The 19,488-nt window shown below is 45.7% G+C and overlaps 1 protein-coding gene across 9 annotated transcripts in view; it reads left to right on the top strand.

Annotated features, from left to right (window-relative positions):
* The window catches only part of Sirpa (signal regulatory protein alpha), a 46,928-nt gene extending 34,603 nt beyond the window's left edge, over positions 1–12,325 (top strand). For 8 of the 9 annotated variants that reach the window (XM_085834216.1, XM_029473621.2, XM_029473619.2 and 5 more), the window contains 2 exons: positions 8,042–8,093; positions 10,027–12,325. In XM_085834216.1, coding sequence (XP_085690342.1) covers positions 8,042–8,093; positions 10,027–10,284 — 310 coding nt within the window. In that variant the 3' untranslated portion in view covers positions 10,285–12,325. The remainder of the gene's footprint in view (positions 1–8,041; positions 8,094–10,026) is intronic. The other variant, XM_029473622.2, reaches the window with a different exon arrangement.
* The last annotated feature ends 7,163 nt before the right edge of the window (positions 12,326–19,488 follow it).

The following is a 19,488-nucleotide window of genomic DNA, read 5'->3' as shown; positions in this document are numbered from 1 at the left end:
GATGGATGATTGTTTTGATGTGTTCTTGGATTCGGTTAGCAAGAACTTTATTGAGGATTTTTGCATCAATATTCATAAGGGATATTGGTCTGAAGTTTTCTATCTTTGTTGGGTCTTTTTGTGGTTTAGGTATCAGAGTAATTGTGGCTTCATAGAATGAGTTGGGTAGAGTACCTTCTGTTTCTATTTTGTGGAATAGTTTGTGAAGAACTGGGATTAGATCTTCTTTGAAGGTCTGATAGAACTCTGCACTAAACCCATCTGGTCCTGGGCTTTTTTTAGTTGGGAGACTATTAATGACTGCTTCTATTTCTTTGGGGGATATAGGGCTGTTTAGATCATTAACCTGATCTTGATTCAACTTTGGTACCTGGTATCTGTCTAGGAACTTGTCCATTTCATCCAGGTTCTCCAGTTTTGTTGAGTATAGCCTTTGGTAGAAGGATCTGATGGTGTTTTGGATGTCTTCAGGATCTGTTGTTATGTCTCCTTTTTCATTTCTGATTTTGTTAATTAGGATGCTTTCCCTGTGCCCTCTAGTGAGTCTGGCTAAGGGTTTATCTATCTTGTTGATTTTCTCAAAGAACCAGCTCCTTGATTGGTTGATTCTTTGGATAGTTTTTCTTGTTTCCACTTGGTTGATTTCACCCCTGAGTTTGATTATTTCCTGCCGTCTACTCCTCTTGGGTGAATTTGCTTCCTTTTGTTCTAGTGCTTTTAGGTGTGTTGTCAAGCTGCTAATGTGTGCTCTCTCTAGTTTCCTTTTGGAGGCACTCAGAGCTATGAGTTTTCCTCTTAGAAATGCTTTCATTGCGTCCCATAAGTTTGGGTATGTTGTGTCTTCATTTTCATTGAACTCTAAAAAGTCCTTAATTTCTTTCTTTATTCCTTCCTTGACCAAGGTATCATTGAGAAGAGTGTTGTTCAGTTTCCACGTGAAGGTTGGCTTTCTATTATTTATTTTGTTATTGAAGATCAGCCTTAGTCCATGGTGATCTGATAGGATGCATGGGACAATTTCAATATTTTTGTATCTGCTGAGGCCTGCTTTGTGACCAATTATGTGGTCAATTTTGGAGAAGGTACCATGAGGTGCTGAGAAGAAGGTATATCCTTTTGTTTTAGGATAGAATGTTCTGTAGATATCTGCCAGATCCATTTGATTCATAATTTCTTTTAGTTTCACTGTGTCCCTGTTTAGTTTCTGTTTCCATGATCTGTCCATTGGTGAAAGTGGTGTGTTGAAGTCTCCCACTATTATTGTATGAGGTGCAATGTGTGCTTTGAGCTTTACTAAAGTTTCTTTAATGAATGTGGCTGCCTTTGTATTTGGAGCATAGATATTCAGGATTGATAGTTCCTCTTGGAGGATTTTACCTTTGATGAGTATGAAGTGTCCCTCCCTGTCTTTTTTAATGACTTTGGGTTGGAAGTCAATCTTATCAGATATTAGAATGGCTACTCCAGCTTGTTTCTTCATGCCATTTGCTTGGAAAATTGTTTTCCAGCCTTTCATTCTGAGGTAGTGTCTATCCTTTTCTCTGAGATGAGTTTCCTGTAAACAGCAAAATGTTGGGTCTTGTTTGTGTAGCCAGTTTGTTAGTCTATGTCTTTTTATCGGGGAGTTGAGTCCATTGATATTAAGAGATATTAAGGAAAAGTAATTGTTGTTTCCTGTTATTATTGTTGTTAAAGTTGGCATTTTGTTCTTGTGGCTGTCTTCTTTTAGGTTTGTTGAGGGATTACCTTCTTGTTGTTTCTAGGGCGTGGTTCCTGTCCTTGTATTGGTTTTTTTCTGTTATTATCCTTTGAAGGGCTGGATTCGTGGAGAGATAATGTGTGAATTTGGTTTTGTCGTGGAATACTTTGGTTTCTCCATCTATGTTAATTGAGAGTTTGGCTGGGTATAGTAGCCTGGGCTGGAATTTGTGTTCTTTTAGTGTCTGTATAACATCCGTCCAGGATCTTCTGGCTTTCATAGTCTCTGGTGAAAAATCTGGTGTAATTCTGATAGGCTTGCCTTTATATGTTACTTGGCCTTTTTCTCTTACTGCTTTTAGTATTCTATCTTTATTTAGAGCATTTGTTGTTCTGATTATAATGTGTCGGGAGGTATTTCTTTTCTGGTCCAGTCTATTTGGAGTTCTGTAGGCTTCTTGTATGTTCATGGGCATCTCTTTCTTTAGATTTGGGAAGTTTTCTTCTATAATTTTGTTGAAGATGTTTGCTGGTCCTTTGAGTTGAAAATCTTCATTCTCATCCACTCCTATTATCCGTAGGTTTGGTCTTCTCATTGCGTCCTGTATTTCTTGGATGTTTTGAGTTAGGATCTTTTTGCATTTTACATTTTCCTTGATTGTTGTGCCGATGTTCTCTATGGAATCTTCTGCACCTGAGATTCTCTCTTCCATCTCTTGTATTCTGTTGCTGATGCTCGTATCTATGGTTCCAGATTTCTTTCCTAGGGTTTCTATCTCCAGTGTTGCCTCATTTTGGGTTTTCTTTATTGTGTCTACTTCCCTTTTTAGGTCTAGTATGGTTTTGTTCATTTCCATCATCTGTTTGGATGTGTTTTCCTGTTTTTCTGTAAGGACTTCTACCTGTTTGATTATGTTATCCTGTTTTTCTTTAAGGATTTGTAACTCTTTAGCAGTGTTCTCCTGAAATTCTTTAAGGGATTTTTTGCTTCCTCTTTATTGTCGTCTGCCTGTTTAGTAGTGTTCTCCTGCATTTCTTTAAGTGTGTTATTAAAGTCCTTCTTGAAGTCCTCTATCATCATCAGGAGATATGCTTTTAAATCCGTGTCTAGCTTTTCCGGTGTGTTGGGGTGCCCTGGACTGGGCGAAGTGGGGGTGCTGGGTTCTGATGATGGTGAGTGGTCTTGGTTTCTGTTAGTAAGATTATTACGTTTACCTTTCGCCATCTGGTAATCTCTGGGGTTAGTTGTTATCGTTGTCACTGTTTAAAGATTGGAGCAGAAGCTGTGTTCCACTCACCAGCAGTCGCAAAATCCTGCGGCGGGGGTCGTGGGTAGCTGGCGGGTGTCAGGCAACCCTGCTCTCCCGCTACCCCGGCGCTGATCCGGCCGGATGAGGCCTGTGGCCCTACTCAGGCTGGTTTCCGCTTCCCTAATTAATACAGTCTCAGGTCCCGCGCAATTGGATTGGAGCAGAAGCTGTGCTCCACTCACCAGAAGTCTTAAGATCCTGTGGCGGGTGTTGTGGGTAGCTGGCGAGTGTCAGCCGACCCTGCGCCCCAGCTGCTCTGGCGCTCCTCTGACCGGAAGAGGGTTGTGGCCCTATGTAGGCAGGATTTCTCTCTCCCCAACCAGAGCAGTCTCAGGTCCCGCGTGATTGGACTAGAGCAGAAGCTGTGTTCCACTCACCAACAGTCCCAAAATCCTGCGGCGGTGGTCGTGGGTAGCTGGCGGGTGTCAGGCAACCCTGCGCTCCCGCTACCCCGGCGCTGATCCGGCCGGATGAGGCCTGTGGCCCTACTCAGGCCGGTTTCTGCTTCCCTAACTAATTCAGTCTCAGGTCCCGCGCAATTGGATTGGAGCAGAAGCTGTGCTCCACTCACCAGAAGTCTTAAGATCCTGTGGCGGGTGTTGTGGGTAGCTGGCGAGTGTCAGTCGACCCTGCGCCCCAGCTGCCCTGGAGTTTTTCTGACCGGAAGAGGGTTGTGGCCCTATGTAGGCCGGATTTCTCTCTCCCCAACCAGAGCAGTCTCAGGTCCCGCGTGATTGGACTGGAGCAGAAGCTGTGTTCCACTCACCAGCAGTCCCAAAATCCTGCGGCGGGGGTCGTGGGTAGCTGGCGGGTGTCAGGCAACCCTGCGCTCCCGCTACCCCGGCGCTGATCCGGCCGGATGAGGCCTGTGGCCCTACTCAGGCCGGTTTCTGCTTCCCTAACTAATGCAGTCTCAGGTCCCGCGCTATTGGATTGGAGCAGAAGCTGTGCTCCTCTCACCAGAAGTCTTAAGATCCTGTGGCGGGTGTTGTGGGTAGCTGGCGAGTGTCAGCCGACCCTGCGCCCCAGCTGCTCTGGCGCTCCTCTGACCGGAAGAGGGTTGTGGCCCTATGTAGGCCGGATTTCTCTCTCCCCAACCAGAGCAGTCTCAGGTCCCGCGTGATTGGACTGTAGCAGAAGCTGTGTTCCACTCACCAGCAGTCCCAAAATCCTGCGGCGGGGGTCGTGGGTAGCTGGCGGGTGTCAGGCAACCCTGCGCTCCCGCTACCCCGGCGCTGATCCGGCCGGATGAGGCCTGTGGCCCTACTCAGGCCGGTTTCTGCTTCCCTAACTAATGCAGTCTCAGGTCCCGCGCAATTGGATTGGAGCAGTTGCTGTGCTCCACTCACCAGAAGTCTTAAGATCCTGTGGCGGGTGTTGTGGGTAGCTGGCGAGTGTCAGTCGACCCTGCGCCCCAGCTGCCCTGGAGTTTTTCTCATTTTCTGCCCTTTCATGTCATTCCAGTGTTAGTCTACCCAGGGAGCTAAATCACTAGCTTCTTTCATGTCTCTAGACCAAAGTGATGGTGGGGAGCAAGCTTTAATGGTGGTTTCCTGGGCAGCGGTGGCTCTAGCCCAGCATGGGATCAAATACTTTTTGAAAGACATTGGTGCTGGTGTAGGACGAGGCCTAGCACCTCAGAGAGGGTGATGGGGATCCTATGCCTTTGAACTCAAAGGACCCTGAAGGCTGCTGGCTGGCCACGGGCCCAGCCTTCTGAGAGAACACTGTTATCCCCGCCCACACGAGAGTGTTGTCTGCTCTTTTATTGGGCACTGGGGTTCATGTGGACGGCTATTGTTTAACTGTGACACGTTTGCTGCACTTATTCTCAGAATACCAGGACTACCCCAGTTGTTTATTTGTTTTGGATTGAGCTCAGCTCGGAGCCAGACTTGAGTGGCACTAGGGAAACCCAGTGAGAAAACACTCGACCATTCATTCGGCAAGTATTTACGGAGGGAGTTATAAGCCAGAGGCTAGCCCAGGACAAGGTGCTAGGGTTCCGCCGTCCCTTGGGAGGCAGCTTGCCATGCAAGCTAGAAGCTTAATAATCGATGTGGAGCAAGAGCTAGGAAAAAAGACAAAAGGACCAGAGCCCAGGGGTGATCAGGGAGTGCTCCCTACGTAGGCAGCAGTGGATGATCAGGGAGTGCTCCCTACGTAGGCAGCAGTGGATGATCAGGGAGTGCTCCCTACGCAGGCAGCAGTGAATGAGAGCTTCCGTGTGGGGTTATTAGGCAGAGTACACTAGACAAGGAGTAGCTAATGCCAAGGGCTTGAGGGAGGAGCATTGGTAAGGCTGCAAGCGCAGGGAACGAAGCCTAGAGAGGGGCAGGGAAGGGCTGTGCACAACCTCATCAGACAGGATGTGGAAGTGTAGAAGTGGACTGCACTGTATACGGTGAGGTTTCTGTACAGAGCAATAACTGCTTCTGCTGGTGCCTCTCCTCCTCCCCCTTTTCTTTTTCTTCTCTTCCTCCTTCTCCTGTTGTTTTGTTTTGAAGTGGGAGTCTCAAAGCCCAGGCAGGCCTTGAACTTGAAACCCTGAGTCAGCCTCCTGAGTATTGGGATTATGGGGATGAGCCAACACCCCTGGTTTTCACTTATCCATTATAAACGTAAGAAATGGAGGCAGAGAAACCAAGACCTCTCACAGCCTGAGAACCTGGGACCAGCACGATAAGATAACCAAATAGCAGAGTCTGATGTAGCTTTTGGAGATGGCCAGTTAGCCTTGTGGTGCTTGTATAAGGAAGAGAAGAATCCAGGATGTATCCCACACTCGTCTGGATCCCTCGTGAGTAATGGTGGTGCCAATTTTAAAGCAGAACAGACTAGTGCTTACGGTGTGGAACACTGCTCTGAAGGACAGGAATGACCTCCTGGGAACAGAGTTTGGGAGTTCTGTGAAGGTTCAGATAAGGCTGTTTAAAATAGGGTTTCAGCCGAGCACCATGCTATATGCTTTTAATCCCAGCACTTGGGAGGCAGGGCCGAGTGGATCTCTGTGAGTTCAAGGCCAACCCAGGCTACAAAGTGAGACCCTGTCTCCAAAGAAAAGTGTTAAAATAGGATTTCAAAGATCTGAAGGGAGAGTTCTCTGTGCAGAGGCCTTGGGGCTGTTTGACAGGCGCTAGCTTCAAGGTTGGGTGCCTGGGCCTATGTGCTAAGGCAGTGTGGCAAGGAGGAACAGAAAGCAGAGATGAAGATATGCAAGAAGATGTGAGGTTGCCATAGAGAAGCAGCCACACCAACCCAACACTGCTGGTGAAGCCTTCCAGGGAGGAAACACATCGTTAAGTCTTAAAGGATACATATACGTTGACAGAGAGAAAAAGTAGTAAGGACTTTGTCCTGAATAGTTTCGTGTCAGCTTGACACAAGCTAAAGTCATCTGAGAGGAGGGAACCTCAATTGAGAAAATACCTCATTAAGATTGGGCTGTAGGCAAGCTTGTGGGGCGTTTTCTTAATTAGTGATTGATGGGGGAGGGCCCAGCTCATTGTGGGTGGTGCCATCCCTGGATAGGTGGTTTGGGGTTCTACAAGAAAGCAGGCTGAGCAAGCCGTGAGGAGCAAGCTGGTAAGCAGCACTTTCCCATGGCTTCTACACCAGCTCCTGCCTCCAGGGTCCTTTGAGTTACTGTCTTGACTTCCTTCAATGATAACAGTGATGAGGAAGCATAATTTCAATAAAATCTTTCCTCTCCGGGTTGCTTTAGTCATGGTGTTTCGTCCCAGCAATAGTAACCATAGGAAGGAGAGAGTGAGCCATGGCTCTCACCGAAGCAGAAAAATGCAAAGCAGCTGCAGCCCTCATGCATGGGACATGGGACAGTGTAAGAGTGGCTAAGTGAGCAGGCTCAGCAGTGTGTGTGTGTGTAGTGACTGGATATGAACCAAACAAGCAACAGGGCCTGCAGAAGGTGGGAACTGGAGACTGGGGAGAGAGCGGCATGATCCCCTGTCTTTGCATCCTGGATCCTGGAGGACTGTTTGGCCACATGGGGCACCTTATGATCCAGGCAGTCATGACAGCTCTATCAAACACCCTGCTGCCAAGCCCCATTGCTCATTCTGCCATTGTTCATGCTTGAGTGCCCCAAGTTTCTGGCTTGAAAATTGATATAACTCCTACAGGACCTGTCTTGGCTCGTCACCTTCACGGTGACCCTCCAGGGAGCCACGCCTGGTCTCTTGATGGTGAGACCAGGGGTATGTCAGTGGTTGTTGTTGCTTATTAAGCACAGCATTTTGTTCCTTTTCTCAACAATACGTAGGTCTATCTATAACATAGAACACTTGGGAAATGTGGGAAGGGAAGGCAAGAAGCAGTACTCTGCACATCACTGTTGCTCGCATTTTCTTTCCAGTTCCAGCACATTTTCATTGAGAGTGCCTTACTCGGTGACTCAGACATGCCACTCTATTAGCATGAACAAGGCACTGAACCCTGTCCCCAGCACCACAAAAATAAAATGGAAACTTCTCATCTACTTTTTGAACAGAGAAGAGTTTAGTTTATGCTAATTTCAAAAAAAACAAAAAACAAAAAAGCAAAAACCCAAAAACAAAAAAACCACTGCCCATCGGCAGGGCCCCAGGACATAAACTTATTTCTGTATCTTGTCTAGAGCACAGGCCTCTGTATATTCAATCCCCCCAAAAGGTGCAGTTATGATTCAAAAGATGGAGCATTATTCTTGTTCATGATTTGTCCACCACCTCCAGGAAGGATTGGCCTGGTTTGTCCCCACGGCAGTGGGTGGAACTCCTCTTCATCCCACCCTCCGTACAGTGGGCCTTTCCAGCACTATCATTTCTAGAGATCCTTCCAACAGAAGCTTTTCAAAAAGCCAGTGTGCTTTGTTTAGAATTCCCTCAGTGAGACTGGCTCCTGTGTCCAGACATTTGATAAGCACTTACGGTCCCTCCTCCGCTCATGTAGGATGTAGGTCCCGAATGTGGTTCTGGTTGATTTGCATAAGCTCTTCAGATAGATATTTTTATCTGAGTCTCTTTCCATTTCAGGTTGCACGAGCCCGAGAAGAACGCCAGGGAAATAACCCAGGTACAGTCTTTGGTGAGCTGCCCTTCCTGGGAAACTTGGGGTGTGATTTCCTTGCTTCAACCGGAGTTGCAGATCCAGTTCTAAATTAAGACTCTGGGCTAGGGAGGAGGAGCTGTGCATTACTGAATCACCCATGAGTCCTCCGCATCCTTCTCCAGCTCCAGCTGGAGAGTCTGAGGCTCCTGGGTTCATTGTGAACCATTGCATAACATGGGGTACCAGTGTCCCACGTAAACGATACCCAGAGTCAGATTCCAGCCTCCTTTGTTGCTGCACATTCCTGCTTCTGGGCCCCTGCTCTAGCCAGTTCTAGCACTGGAAGCCATCGTCAGCTCACCTTACTCTTCCCTGCCTGTCATGGCCTCTCTCATTTTTGTGGAGGAGGAAGAGGAAAAACCCTGTGTCACCAGTGACCTGGATGGATGACAAGATGTCCTGGTCCTGGTAGCTTCTCCCTGCTCATTGTTGAGGAGATTTCATAGGCAGTATTATTCGTTTATTTCCCAGATCCGTGAGCCCTGCTGTCTCTGTCCAACAGTGTCACCTCTGGGGACACAGGGTTCCTCAGAGCCTTGTAAAACAAGACAAACCCAGTCCTGAACCTGGAACGAAAGCCTCAGCTTTCCTGCTATTTCCAAAGCAGTTGACACCACTTTAGACATAATCTGCTGACGGGGCCAGGCTTGGAGAGGTGTGAGATTTGTAAGCCAGACACCTTGTTGTGCCAGCCCCTACCAGCCTTAGGCATGAGCTAAGCAGTAATTAGCAAGTATGAGGCCGTTTCTAGTCATGGCAACCAGAGTTCTTGCCCTCTGTTATTTTGTTTCTGTGCTTCCTTCTGGAATCTTCTGGGTAAAAGACTTGGTTACTGAAGCCTGTAGAAATTCACATTCCAAGACTTACTGAGTGTGCAAATACATGTCAGGCCCTGGCCCCCAATATCAGCCTCAGTATCTTGCCATGAAGGGAGACCAGTTCAGTCTCCATGATTTCCCTGACAGCAGGCCTCAGGGTAGAGGTACCACAGTGTGGGAAGTTCACCATGTTAGGCTCCAACAGGCTTCATTTCTTTTTCTCAGCTGAGTGAACTTAGACCAAATCACTGAATTGATATCTGCTCCCTAGGTCACCTTTTTTACCTGTAAAATAGGGTCAGTCACTCTTCCTGAGTAGCGTTGTCATCAAGCCTTTGTGAAATGATTTCTGACTATGTGATTCCATCCATCTCTCCGTCTCGCCATCTACCCACCCATCTTCCCATCTGTCTGTCTTTCCATCCATCCATCCATCCTGTCACCATGGACTGGGCCTCTGTGCTAGCCTTGTTGTCTGCAGTATAACAAATGCCCAGTTAACGAGAAAGAAATGTGGAATAAACATGTAAACGAAGAGGTGTTCCCTATCTTGTGGGAGATCACATTTGCTAAGGTTGCAAAACAAACATAGTCTTTGGTGGTAGATGCTATGCCAGGGAGATGTGAGCTGAATTGCTCAGAGGAGCTCTGGGTTCAGCCAGAGGTCTTGAGGACCAAGAAGTATCTTAGGGTGGAGCAGTGCTAGAGCAGAATTGTACACGGTTCACTGGGGTCTCTTATGTGAGAGAGGTGAGAGTGGGTGATCCAGGCCAAGGAAAAGATACGGGAAAGGGGAGGGGATAGCTGCAGGTGGTTCCACCCAGAAAGAAGGAGGTGACATGAACATGGAGGAAGCAAGCTGGGACTGGAAAGGAACATGTGATAACCACCCGAGTGTTTCAGAAGACCCTTTGGGCTCTGTGAGGAGGAAGGTGGATTGGAAGAAGAAAGGCTGGAAATGGGATACCATTGGCAGGGGAAGGGCCCGAGTGAAGGCTGAGGCCACTGGGAAAGAAGTGGGCCGATTTTGTTGCCAGTTGATGGGTCAACAGGCTGGGGCACCAGAATGACTTTCTCTCTGTGTCTTTTAGATCCAGGACACAAATGACATCAACGACATCACATACGCAGACCTGAATCTGCCCAAAGAGAAGAAGCCCGCACCCCGGGCCCCTGAGCCTAACAACCACACAGAATATGCAAGCATTGAGACAGGCAAAGTGCCTAGGCCAGAGGATACCCTCACCTATGCTGACCTGGACATGGTCCACCTCAGCCGGGCACAGCCAGCCCCCAAGCCTGAGCCATCTTTCTCAGAGTATGCTAGTGTCCAGGTCCAGAGGAAGTGAATGGGGCTGTGGTCGGTACTAGGCCCCATCCCCACAAGTTTTCTTGTCCTACATGGAGTGGCCATGATGAGGACATCCAACCAGCCAGTCCTGTCCCCAGAAGGCCAGGTGGCACAGGTCCTAGGACCAGGGGTAAGGGTGGCCTTTGTCTTCCCTCCGTGGCTCTTCAACACCTCTTGGGCACCCATGTCCCCTTCTTCCGGAGGCTGGGTGTTGCAGAACCAGAGGGCGAACTGGAGAATGCTGCCTGGAATCCAAGAAGTGTTGTGCCTCGGCCCATCACTCATGGGTCTGGATCCTGGTCTTGGCAACCCCAGGTTGCGTCCCTGATGCTCCAGAGCTTGGTCTTCTGTGTGGAGAAGAGCTCATCATCTCTACCCAACTTGAGCTTTGGGACCAGACTCCCTTTAGATCAAACCGCCCCATCTGTGGAAGAACTACACCAGAAGTCAGCAAGTTTTCAGCCAACAGTGCTGGCCTCCCCACCTCCCAGGCTGACTAGCCCTGGGGAGAAGGAACCCTCTCCTTCTAGACCAGCAGAGACTCCCTGGGCATGTTCAGTGTGGCCCCACCTCCCTTCCAGTCCCAGCTTGCTTCCTCCAGCTAGCACTAACTCAGCAGCATCGCTCTGTGGACGCCTGTAAATTATTGAGAAATGTGAACTGTGCAGTCTTGAAGCTAAGGTGTTAGAAAATTTGATTTGTGCTGTTTAGTTGTTGTTGGGTTTCTTTTCTTTTTAATTTCTTTTTCTTTTTTGATTTTTTCTTTCCCTTAAAACAACAGCAGCAGCATCTTGGCTCTTTGTCATGTGTTGAATGGTTGGGTCTTGTGAAGTCTGAGGTCTAACAGTTTATTGTCCTGGAAGGATTTTCTTACAGCAGAAACAGATTTTTTTCAAATTCCCAGAATCCTGAGGACCAAGAAGGATCCCTCAGTGCTACTTCCAGCACCCAGCGTCACTGGGACGAACCAGGCCCTGTTCTTACAGGGCCACACGGCTGGCCCTTTGCCTCCATGGCTACTGTGGTAAGTGCAGCCTTGTCTGACCCAATGCTGACCTAATGTTGGCCATTCCACATTTAGGGGACAAGGTCAGTGATACCCCCCCTTCACTCACAAGCACTTCAGAGGCATGCAGAGAGAAGGGACACTCGGCCAGCTCTCTGAGGTAATCAGTGCAAGGAGGAGTCCGTTTTTTTGCCAGCAAACCTCAGCAGGATCACACTGGAACAGAACCTGGTCATACCTGTGACAACACAGCTGTGAGCCAGGGCAAACCACCCACTGTCACTGGCTCGAGAGTCTGGGCAGAGGCTCTGACCCCCACCCTTTAAACTGGATGCCGGGGCCTGGCTGGGCCCAATGGCAAGTGGTTATAGCAACCCTGACTATCTGGTCTTAACATGTAGCTCAGGAAGTGGAGGCGCTAATGTCCCCAATCCCTGGGGATTCCTGATTCCAGCTATTCATGTAAGCAGAGCCAACCTGCCTATTTCTGTAGGTGCGACTGGGATGTTAGGAGCACAGCAAGGACCCAGCTCTGTAGGGCTGGTGACCTGATACTTCCCATAATGGCATCTAGAAGTTAGGCTGAGTTGGCCTCACTGGCCCAGCAAACCAGAACTTGTCTTTGGCCGGGCCATGTTCTTGGGCTGTCTTCTAATTCCAAAGGGTTGGTTGGTAAAGCCCCATCCCCTTCTCCTCTGCCTAGAGACATCACGTGTGTATACACACACCGGTGTATAGATGAGTTAAAAGAATGTCCTCGCTGGCATCCTAATTTTGTCTTAAGTTTTTTTGGAGGGAGAAAGGAACAAGGCAGGGAAGATGTGTAGCTTTGGCTTTAACCAGGCAGCCTGGGGGCTCCCAAGCCTATGGAACCCTGGTACAAAGAAGAGAACAAAAGCGCCCTGTGAGGAGTGGGATTTGTTTATCTGTAGACCAGATGAGAAGGAAACAGGCCCTGTTTTGTACATAGTTGCAACTTAAAATTTTTGGCTTGCAAAATATTTTTGTAATAAAGATTTCTGGGTAACAATAATGCCTTGGGGGTGTTCCATTTTGTCTTTGAAGCTCTGTCCTTGGAGTCTGCCAGTTGCCTGTCTTCTGGGGCTGGGGGTGAGGATGAACTATGCCAAGGCTTCAAAACGTTCTGTATAACTTGGTCTTCGCTAGGTTTTACAGGAGTTCTTGTTCCCTTGGCTCAGACAGGGTCATGGTTGCATCGGTCGTGCTGAAAACTCAGGCACAGACTTTCTCCACTGCTTCAGTGTTGTGGGCATTTGGACAGTTCACCCATCCGCTCGCTACCTCCGGGACCTTGGCTGTACATAGGGTTTAATTGTGCCCCTCCCAAGGTTCCCTGGGAATTAAAGAAAGGATCACTCCATGCTGTATGCAGGTCTGCATTGAGTGTTGAGCTGTGCCTCTCTACCTGCCCAATGGGGCTGATGACCATGGCATAGGCTTTCCATGACTACAGTAAAGCACTGTGATCAAAAGTGAGTCGGGAAGGAAAGGGTTTATTTTGTTGACATTTACACAACATCACTACACAACATCACTACACAACATCACAGTTCATCATAGGACAAGAACTAATGCTGAGGTCATAGAGGAGTTCTCCTGTAGTTTGGTGTTCCCTTAACCGGACCCGGACACTCCCCACCCCAGAAATTCGTATTCCCCCTTTAGTGTTCAGTCCCTAGACTGAGGGAGGCTTTAGCGCACCTTGTGTGCTGACTCTTTGTCACCGTGACCAAACACCTGAAAGAATAATAACTTAAGGCTCTAGGTTGTAGAGATTTCTATCTGTGGTTAGCCGGCTCCATTCCTATGGGCCTGTGGCAAGACAGAACATGGCAGTCGGGGAGGAGCATGCCATCAGAGGTCCCTTACCAGGAAGAAGGGTGAAAAGCCAGGGCACACCCTTCAAATACATGCCTCCAGTTACATGCTTCCTCCACCCAGGCCCCACCTCACTGCTCCCACCACCTCCCACTAATGCCATCAAGTTATGAAACTCAGTGGAAGAGCCTGTTGATTAGGCCACAGTCCTCGTGGTCCATCACTCTCCAGTGATTCCATCGGCCAGCTGGAGGCCAAGCCTTCAACATATAAGTTATCTGGAGAGACATGTCATGTAAGGGATACAATGTGCCTGAGAGTCTTGTGATCTCTTGCATTCTTCAGTTCATGGAAACTTGGCAGAGATGGGTGCTATGATGTCCATTTCACAGACAAGGAAATGAGGCTCAGAGAGGCAAAGTGACAAACTCCAGATCGTTGAGTTAGTAACTATTTTTCAAGCTCCTGCTTGGAAGCAGGCCTTCTGCAAAATTCTGAGAATGCAGTGGTGACGAAGGGTGGGCCACACCCATATGAGCTCATGGAGTGGGAGGAAGTGAGAGCGGCTGCCAGTCCTAACAGCAGTGCTGAGCCTGCCCATGGCTGCTTACAGAATGAGAACATCAGTCAGGGAACAAGGGTCCCCTGCAGGAGGGCAGCCCTGCTGCCAAGAGGAAATGGGTGCCCTCGGGCTTTTAAGAAAGGACTGTGAGAGGAAAAAAGTCAAAGTTTGAGATAGGGATTGTTAACATTTCCCAAGGTGATAAACCAGACCTAGAGAGGCAAAACTTACAAACTGGAAATATATCATAGTTTTATAAAATCTGGACCTTAATCAAGCAGCATAAACAAGCTCAGGTGTATTTCATGTCAGGACTGAGTTATCCTTTAGTAATGCTTTAAACAGTGCTCCACTGTTGGAATGAGAAGAAACACTCCCTCCTTTTGCCTTACTTCTGAGTTTAGGATACCTTTTTCTTATCAGATGGAAATACGAGGGCTTTGCTAAGCCTGCATGAGGTGAAGCAGCTTCCCCAGATAGGAAACCCCCAAGCTGAGGTCTAAATATTGAGTAAGGATGAGTCAGGTTGTGCAGGGGAGCCAGACTGAGGCAGAGACCAGCCTTCCCCACAGGTCCTGGCCCCTATCAGAGCCACACGCCCTTCCACATTACTCTCCATCACCCTGCACTCCATCAGCCTCTTGACGAATTCAAACATGGGTCCCTGGCTCTTTGTACTTCTAAGCTCTGTCCAGAACACTCACTTTCTACTTGCCCTCCAATCTGCAGACTGGGCCTAGTTCATTTGTTATACATGCTACAGCTGTCTCCCAATTCTCTAGAACCTCTATCAGAGTTTGTAATTACACATAGACCTTGTGTTGGTTGATTCACATCCCTCTTCTGTAGTACCCTGGGTGCTGCCTGATAGTAGGTAGAGTATTGGAGTATGTTCCTTAACGTAATTCCCACGCCCAGCCCCTAGAAAGCATCCAGCAAATGCTTGTTTGAGAGGTGGGAGAATGGGTAGAAGAGTGGGAGGATGGCGGATGAGCAGACGGATGAGTTAATGATGGGTAGATAGATTGTTAGATAAAAGAATGGTTGGGGAAGTGGATGCATGTATACATGTAGTATGTATTCATATATGTATGTAGTATGTATGTATGTATGTATGTATGTATGAGAGGAAAACCCAAGAAGGAAGAAAAAGAACTTACTTTGAAGCCTGCTTGGTATCTTAGGAACACTAAGCTCCCTAACTGCCAGGTTAGAACTTAGATTTAATCACCAGTCCCCTGACTTTTTCCATTATCTGTCATTTGTCATGGTCCTGGGTACATTATCCCAACTGGCAAGGAGCCAGTGATACTTGTCTAAGCCCTGGGTCCCTCTTCTTGGGAAGCTGGGGCTATTCATAGAAAACAGGATGAAACAACACAACAAATAGTCAAATAAACTCAGGAAACATTTTAGAGAGCATGAAGGTAAATATTTGAGTTGATATTTTAAACATGATACTAAATACAAGACATATTGTTGGGATGGAATAGACAACCTAACAGTTAAGGGCACTTGGTCTTCCATAGGACACAGGTTCAATTCCCAGCCATCAGTAACTCCAGTTCTAGGGGATTTAATGCCTTCTTCCTACCTCCATGGGAACTAAGCATGAATTTAGTGTACATACACACATACAGAAAAGATAGTCACACACAACAAATAAATAGATAATAGGTTTTAAAGAAAGAAATTGGTAAAATAAGATTTTTCACTTTGCTAACACCATAGACAAAAATCCAAATGGTAAAAAAAAAAAATTAGATATAAGAGCTGACACTATAGAGCTCATGTAAGAAAACATAGGAGGGAGGCTCAATGACTCTGAATATAACAATGACATTTTTTGATATAATACAAAACTCCAGACAACAAAAAGAATAAAGCCATAATTTGGACTTCATCAAAATCAATAACTTGCTAGGCATCATGGCACAAGCCTTTAATCCCAACACTGGAAGACAGAGGCAAGCAGATCTCTGAGTCTGAGGCCATCATGGTCTACCTGGTGAGTTCTAGGAGAACCAGGATTGGATGGGAAGAGCCTATGTCAAGAGAACACTTATGTTTATCCAAGGGCTCTATTAGCAGAATAAAAAGTCAAACTATTTATTATAGGAAAATAGTTATAAGTTGTGTATCTGCTAAGAGATTAGTATACAGGATATATAAAGAACTCCTAAAACTCTACCTCCATGGCCTAGCCCAAGAAATCTCACCGACTTCCTTCTCCATGTCTTCTCTAAAACCGACCAGATTTTGGCCTCACACCTAGTAGCCCAACCTAGTCTACCCATGCCTGCCTGCACTGCAGCCAACATAGACTTCCACCAGGACCTCCCTGCCTGTAATAACCCACATATCTCTTACAACCATCCTACCCGCTCAGACACACCACTTCCTTCTCCAGGATCTAGCTGCAGAGTCTCCCTGGTCCTCCCCCGCCATTCATGCTTTTACCACAACCACTCAAATCTAGTCTGAGGACCACCCTGCCTGCACTACAAATGATCTTTATGCTTTGATCAAGACCTGCCCTACCTATTCCCTAACCCACAGGACCTTCCCATACAATATCTAATCTTTCCACCTAGCCAAATATGCCCCCACAGTCTAGGCTTATACTGTATACCAGCCCAGTCCCCTCCATGCACCTGACATCATTCCACCCAAGTAATTTCCAACTTCTAGACGCAATGTCTCCACCCACCTTACATCCTCGCTTCACCCCTAACCTGTTCTGTATATCAGACAAAGAATTAAGGATAAAAAAAATCCACATGCCCAGACCTTATTGTGAAAATACCAATAATACAACAGAGCAAGTCAACATCTTTTCAAAACCTACTCGTGCTGTAGACATGTCTGCCAATGAGCATTTTCTACATGAACTCCAGAAGACAGAATTTAAAAGAACAGTCATAAACTTCACCAAAAAGTTTAAAACACACACACACACACACACCCCAAAACAAAACAACACCGCCCAATGAAATTAAGTAGACAAGAATGATTATGGCCAAATCTCTCATTGTGCAGATTGGTCAGTTGTAGGCCTCTGTGTTAGTTTCTGTCTACCAGAAGAGGAAGCTTCTCTGATGTTGACTGAATTGGGCTCTGATCTATGCCTTAGAAGCAAGGTTTTCTTGCTAGGTTTTAGAATAGCAATAGTATTTGTTTCCTGTAGGCTGTGGCCTATTCATTCTCAAGTTCTTCGGTACCCAAGTAGTGTAAGCCACAGGTTCCATAATATGTAGTGGGACATAAGTCTACTCAGAGAGTGATTGGTTACTCCTACAATATTTGTTCCCACTATTACACTGGCATTGATTTAGAGGAAGGGAAAACCATGGTTAGAATATATTGTATGAAAAAAGTTTTCAATAAATAAAACAGAAATTGAGGAGGAAGAACTTAGTGAATATAAATAACTGAGTGATGGAAAAAATTAAAACCCCGCAAACGTAAAGCAGGTGGAAATGTTAGTGACCACGAAGGATTTGATAGTGACCTTGAAGAGGACCTGAGCTGAAAGGAAGGTTCAACTAAGAAACCCAATGATTTAATTGGAAAACTTGAAGTCTTAGAAATAATCAAATACAATAGAGATTATCGGGACTCAAAGGTAAGTAGAGGATCTAGGAAGTAAGTGAGGAGTATAATATAATTGAAAGCCAAAAGAGGAAAAACACAAGTCACATAGAATGAAAGCCCATCAGAACAACTAATTAATTTCTCAATGGAAACTTTGAAAGCCAGAAGAGTCTAGAGAAATGAATTCCAAGTTCTAAAAACCTATGATAGCAAACAGACACTAATATACCCAGAAAAACTGTCTGCAATAATTGGAGGAGAGAGACAAGCTTTCTACAATGTAAACAAAAAATTAGTCAACAAACCAGACCTGTGGAAAATACAGGAAACATTCATTCAGTCTGAAGAAAGGAGTGAGCATAGCCAAGAGACCATGGAAAGAAATATGAAGCCATGATTATCAAAGCACAAAATATCACTGAGGATGCAAACAACCTCAAAAGTCAATGACACAATGGCCATAATTAAAGCACGCACCTTTCAATAATAACTTTAAATATCAATGGTCTCAATTCTCCAATCAGAAGACACAGGCTGACTAAATGAATCAAGAAACAAAATCCACCTGTTACCTAAGATGTCTTCATTTTAAAGTTAGGCACTGCCTTAGAGTCAAAGGATGGACAGCGTTCCAATGAAAGGGGGCCAGGAGTCAAGCAGGTGTTGCTTCCTAGCACATGACAAAATAGACTTCAAATAGAGCCAATAAGAAGAGATAAAGAGAAACACTGTATTCTAGTCTGGGGAACAGTTAAAGATGAATGCACGAAATTCTGGGGCACACAGTTTCATTAGGAAACCTGGTACTGGATTTAAATACACAGATTAACACCAGTCCATTAGCAGAGTTGATATCAATACCCCATTTTCTCTAATACATGAGTCATCTGAACAAAAAATAATTAGAGAAAAATGGGAATTATTCAACATCAAATGGACTTATTTATAGAATAGTCCACCTAAACACCAACGAATACACATTCTACTCCCCAATACAAGGAATCTTTTCTAAAATAGGCTACATCCTGGAACACAGAGCAAATATTTACAAACTCAAAAAGATACTTACCACTCCTTGTATATGATCTGACCACAATGCAACAAAACTGACAAAAGAAAAGAAAAAAACAAACCTAGTAATACACCAACTCACAGAGATTAAATAACTCATGGCTGAATGATGAACGAGTCAAAGAAATCAAGAAAGAAGAAATTCCCTGGAACTAAATGAAAGTCAAAACACAACACAACAAAATGTCTGAAACAATAATGAAAGCAGCTCTATGAGGGAAATTTATACTGTTAAGTGTCTACATTAAAACAACAACTACAAAACAAACAAACAAACACTGAAGGAAAGCCAGGTGGGGTGCTGCACATCTTTAATCCCAGCACTGCAGAACTCTGTGAGTTCAAGGTCAGCCTTGTCTACAGAGCAAGTTCCAGGACAGCCAGGGCTGTACAGAGAAACCCTGTCTCAAGAACCAAAACCAAAACAAAACAAACAGACAAATAAACAAAACCAACAACAACAGAAAGAGCACAATGGTTAAATGACACTACTCAAAAAAGTTAGAAAAAACAAACACAAGTCCAGTCAATGGTAAGAAATAATAAAAAGCAAAGCAGAAGTCAGTGAAATAGAAACAAGAAAACAACACAAAGAATCAAAAAATCTCAGACCGTTTTTTTGTTTTTGTTTTTGAGAAAATGACCAAGATTGATAGACCATTGGCCCAAATGAAAGAAAGAAAGGAACCAAATTAACAGAATTAGAAATGATCAGGCATCATTACAACAGACAACAAAGAAATTTGAAATGTTATAAGGGAATATTTTAAAAACCAGTACTCTGGGGCTAGAGAGATGACCCAGAGGTTACTGCTCTTCCAGAGGTCCTGAGTTCAATTCCCAGCAATCACATGGTGACTCATAACCATCTGTAAAGGGATCTGATGCCCTCTTTGCTGTGTCTGAAGACAGCTACAGTATACTCATATACAATAAACAAACAAACAAACAAACAATTCTTTTTAAAAAAACAACCCAGTACTCCATTAAACTGGAAAATCTAGAAGAAATTGATAATTTTTAGATTCAGCTAAATCTCCAAAATTAAAGCAAGAAGTCAATACCCTGAACAGACCCATAACAAGTGAGAAGATTAAAACTAATATTAAATAGCCCAGGACCAGATGAAG

The sequence above is a fragment of the Mus caroli genome, unplaced genomic scaffold, assembly GCF_978045245.1.
Source record: "Mus caroli unplaced genomic scaffold, Mus_caroli_1 scaffold_2, whole genome shotgun sequence".
In the NCBI taxonomy this organism is placed as follows: Eukaryota; Metazoa; Chordata; class Mammalia; order Rodentia; family Muridae; genus Mus; species Mus caroli.
Note: the sequence above shows the minus strand (reverse complement) of the source record. Positions and strands in the feature narration are given on the sequence as shown.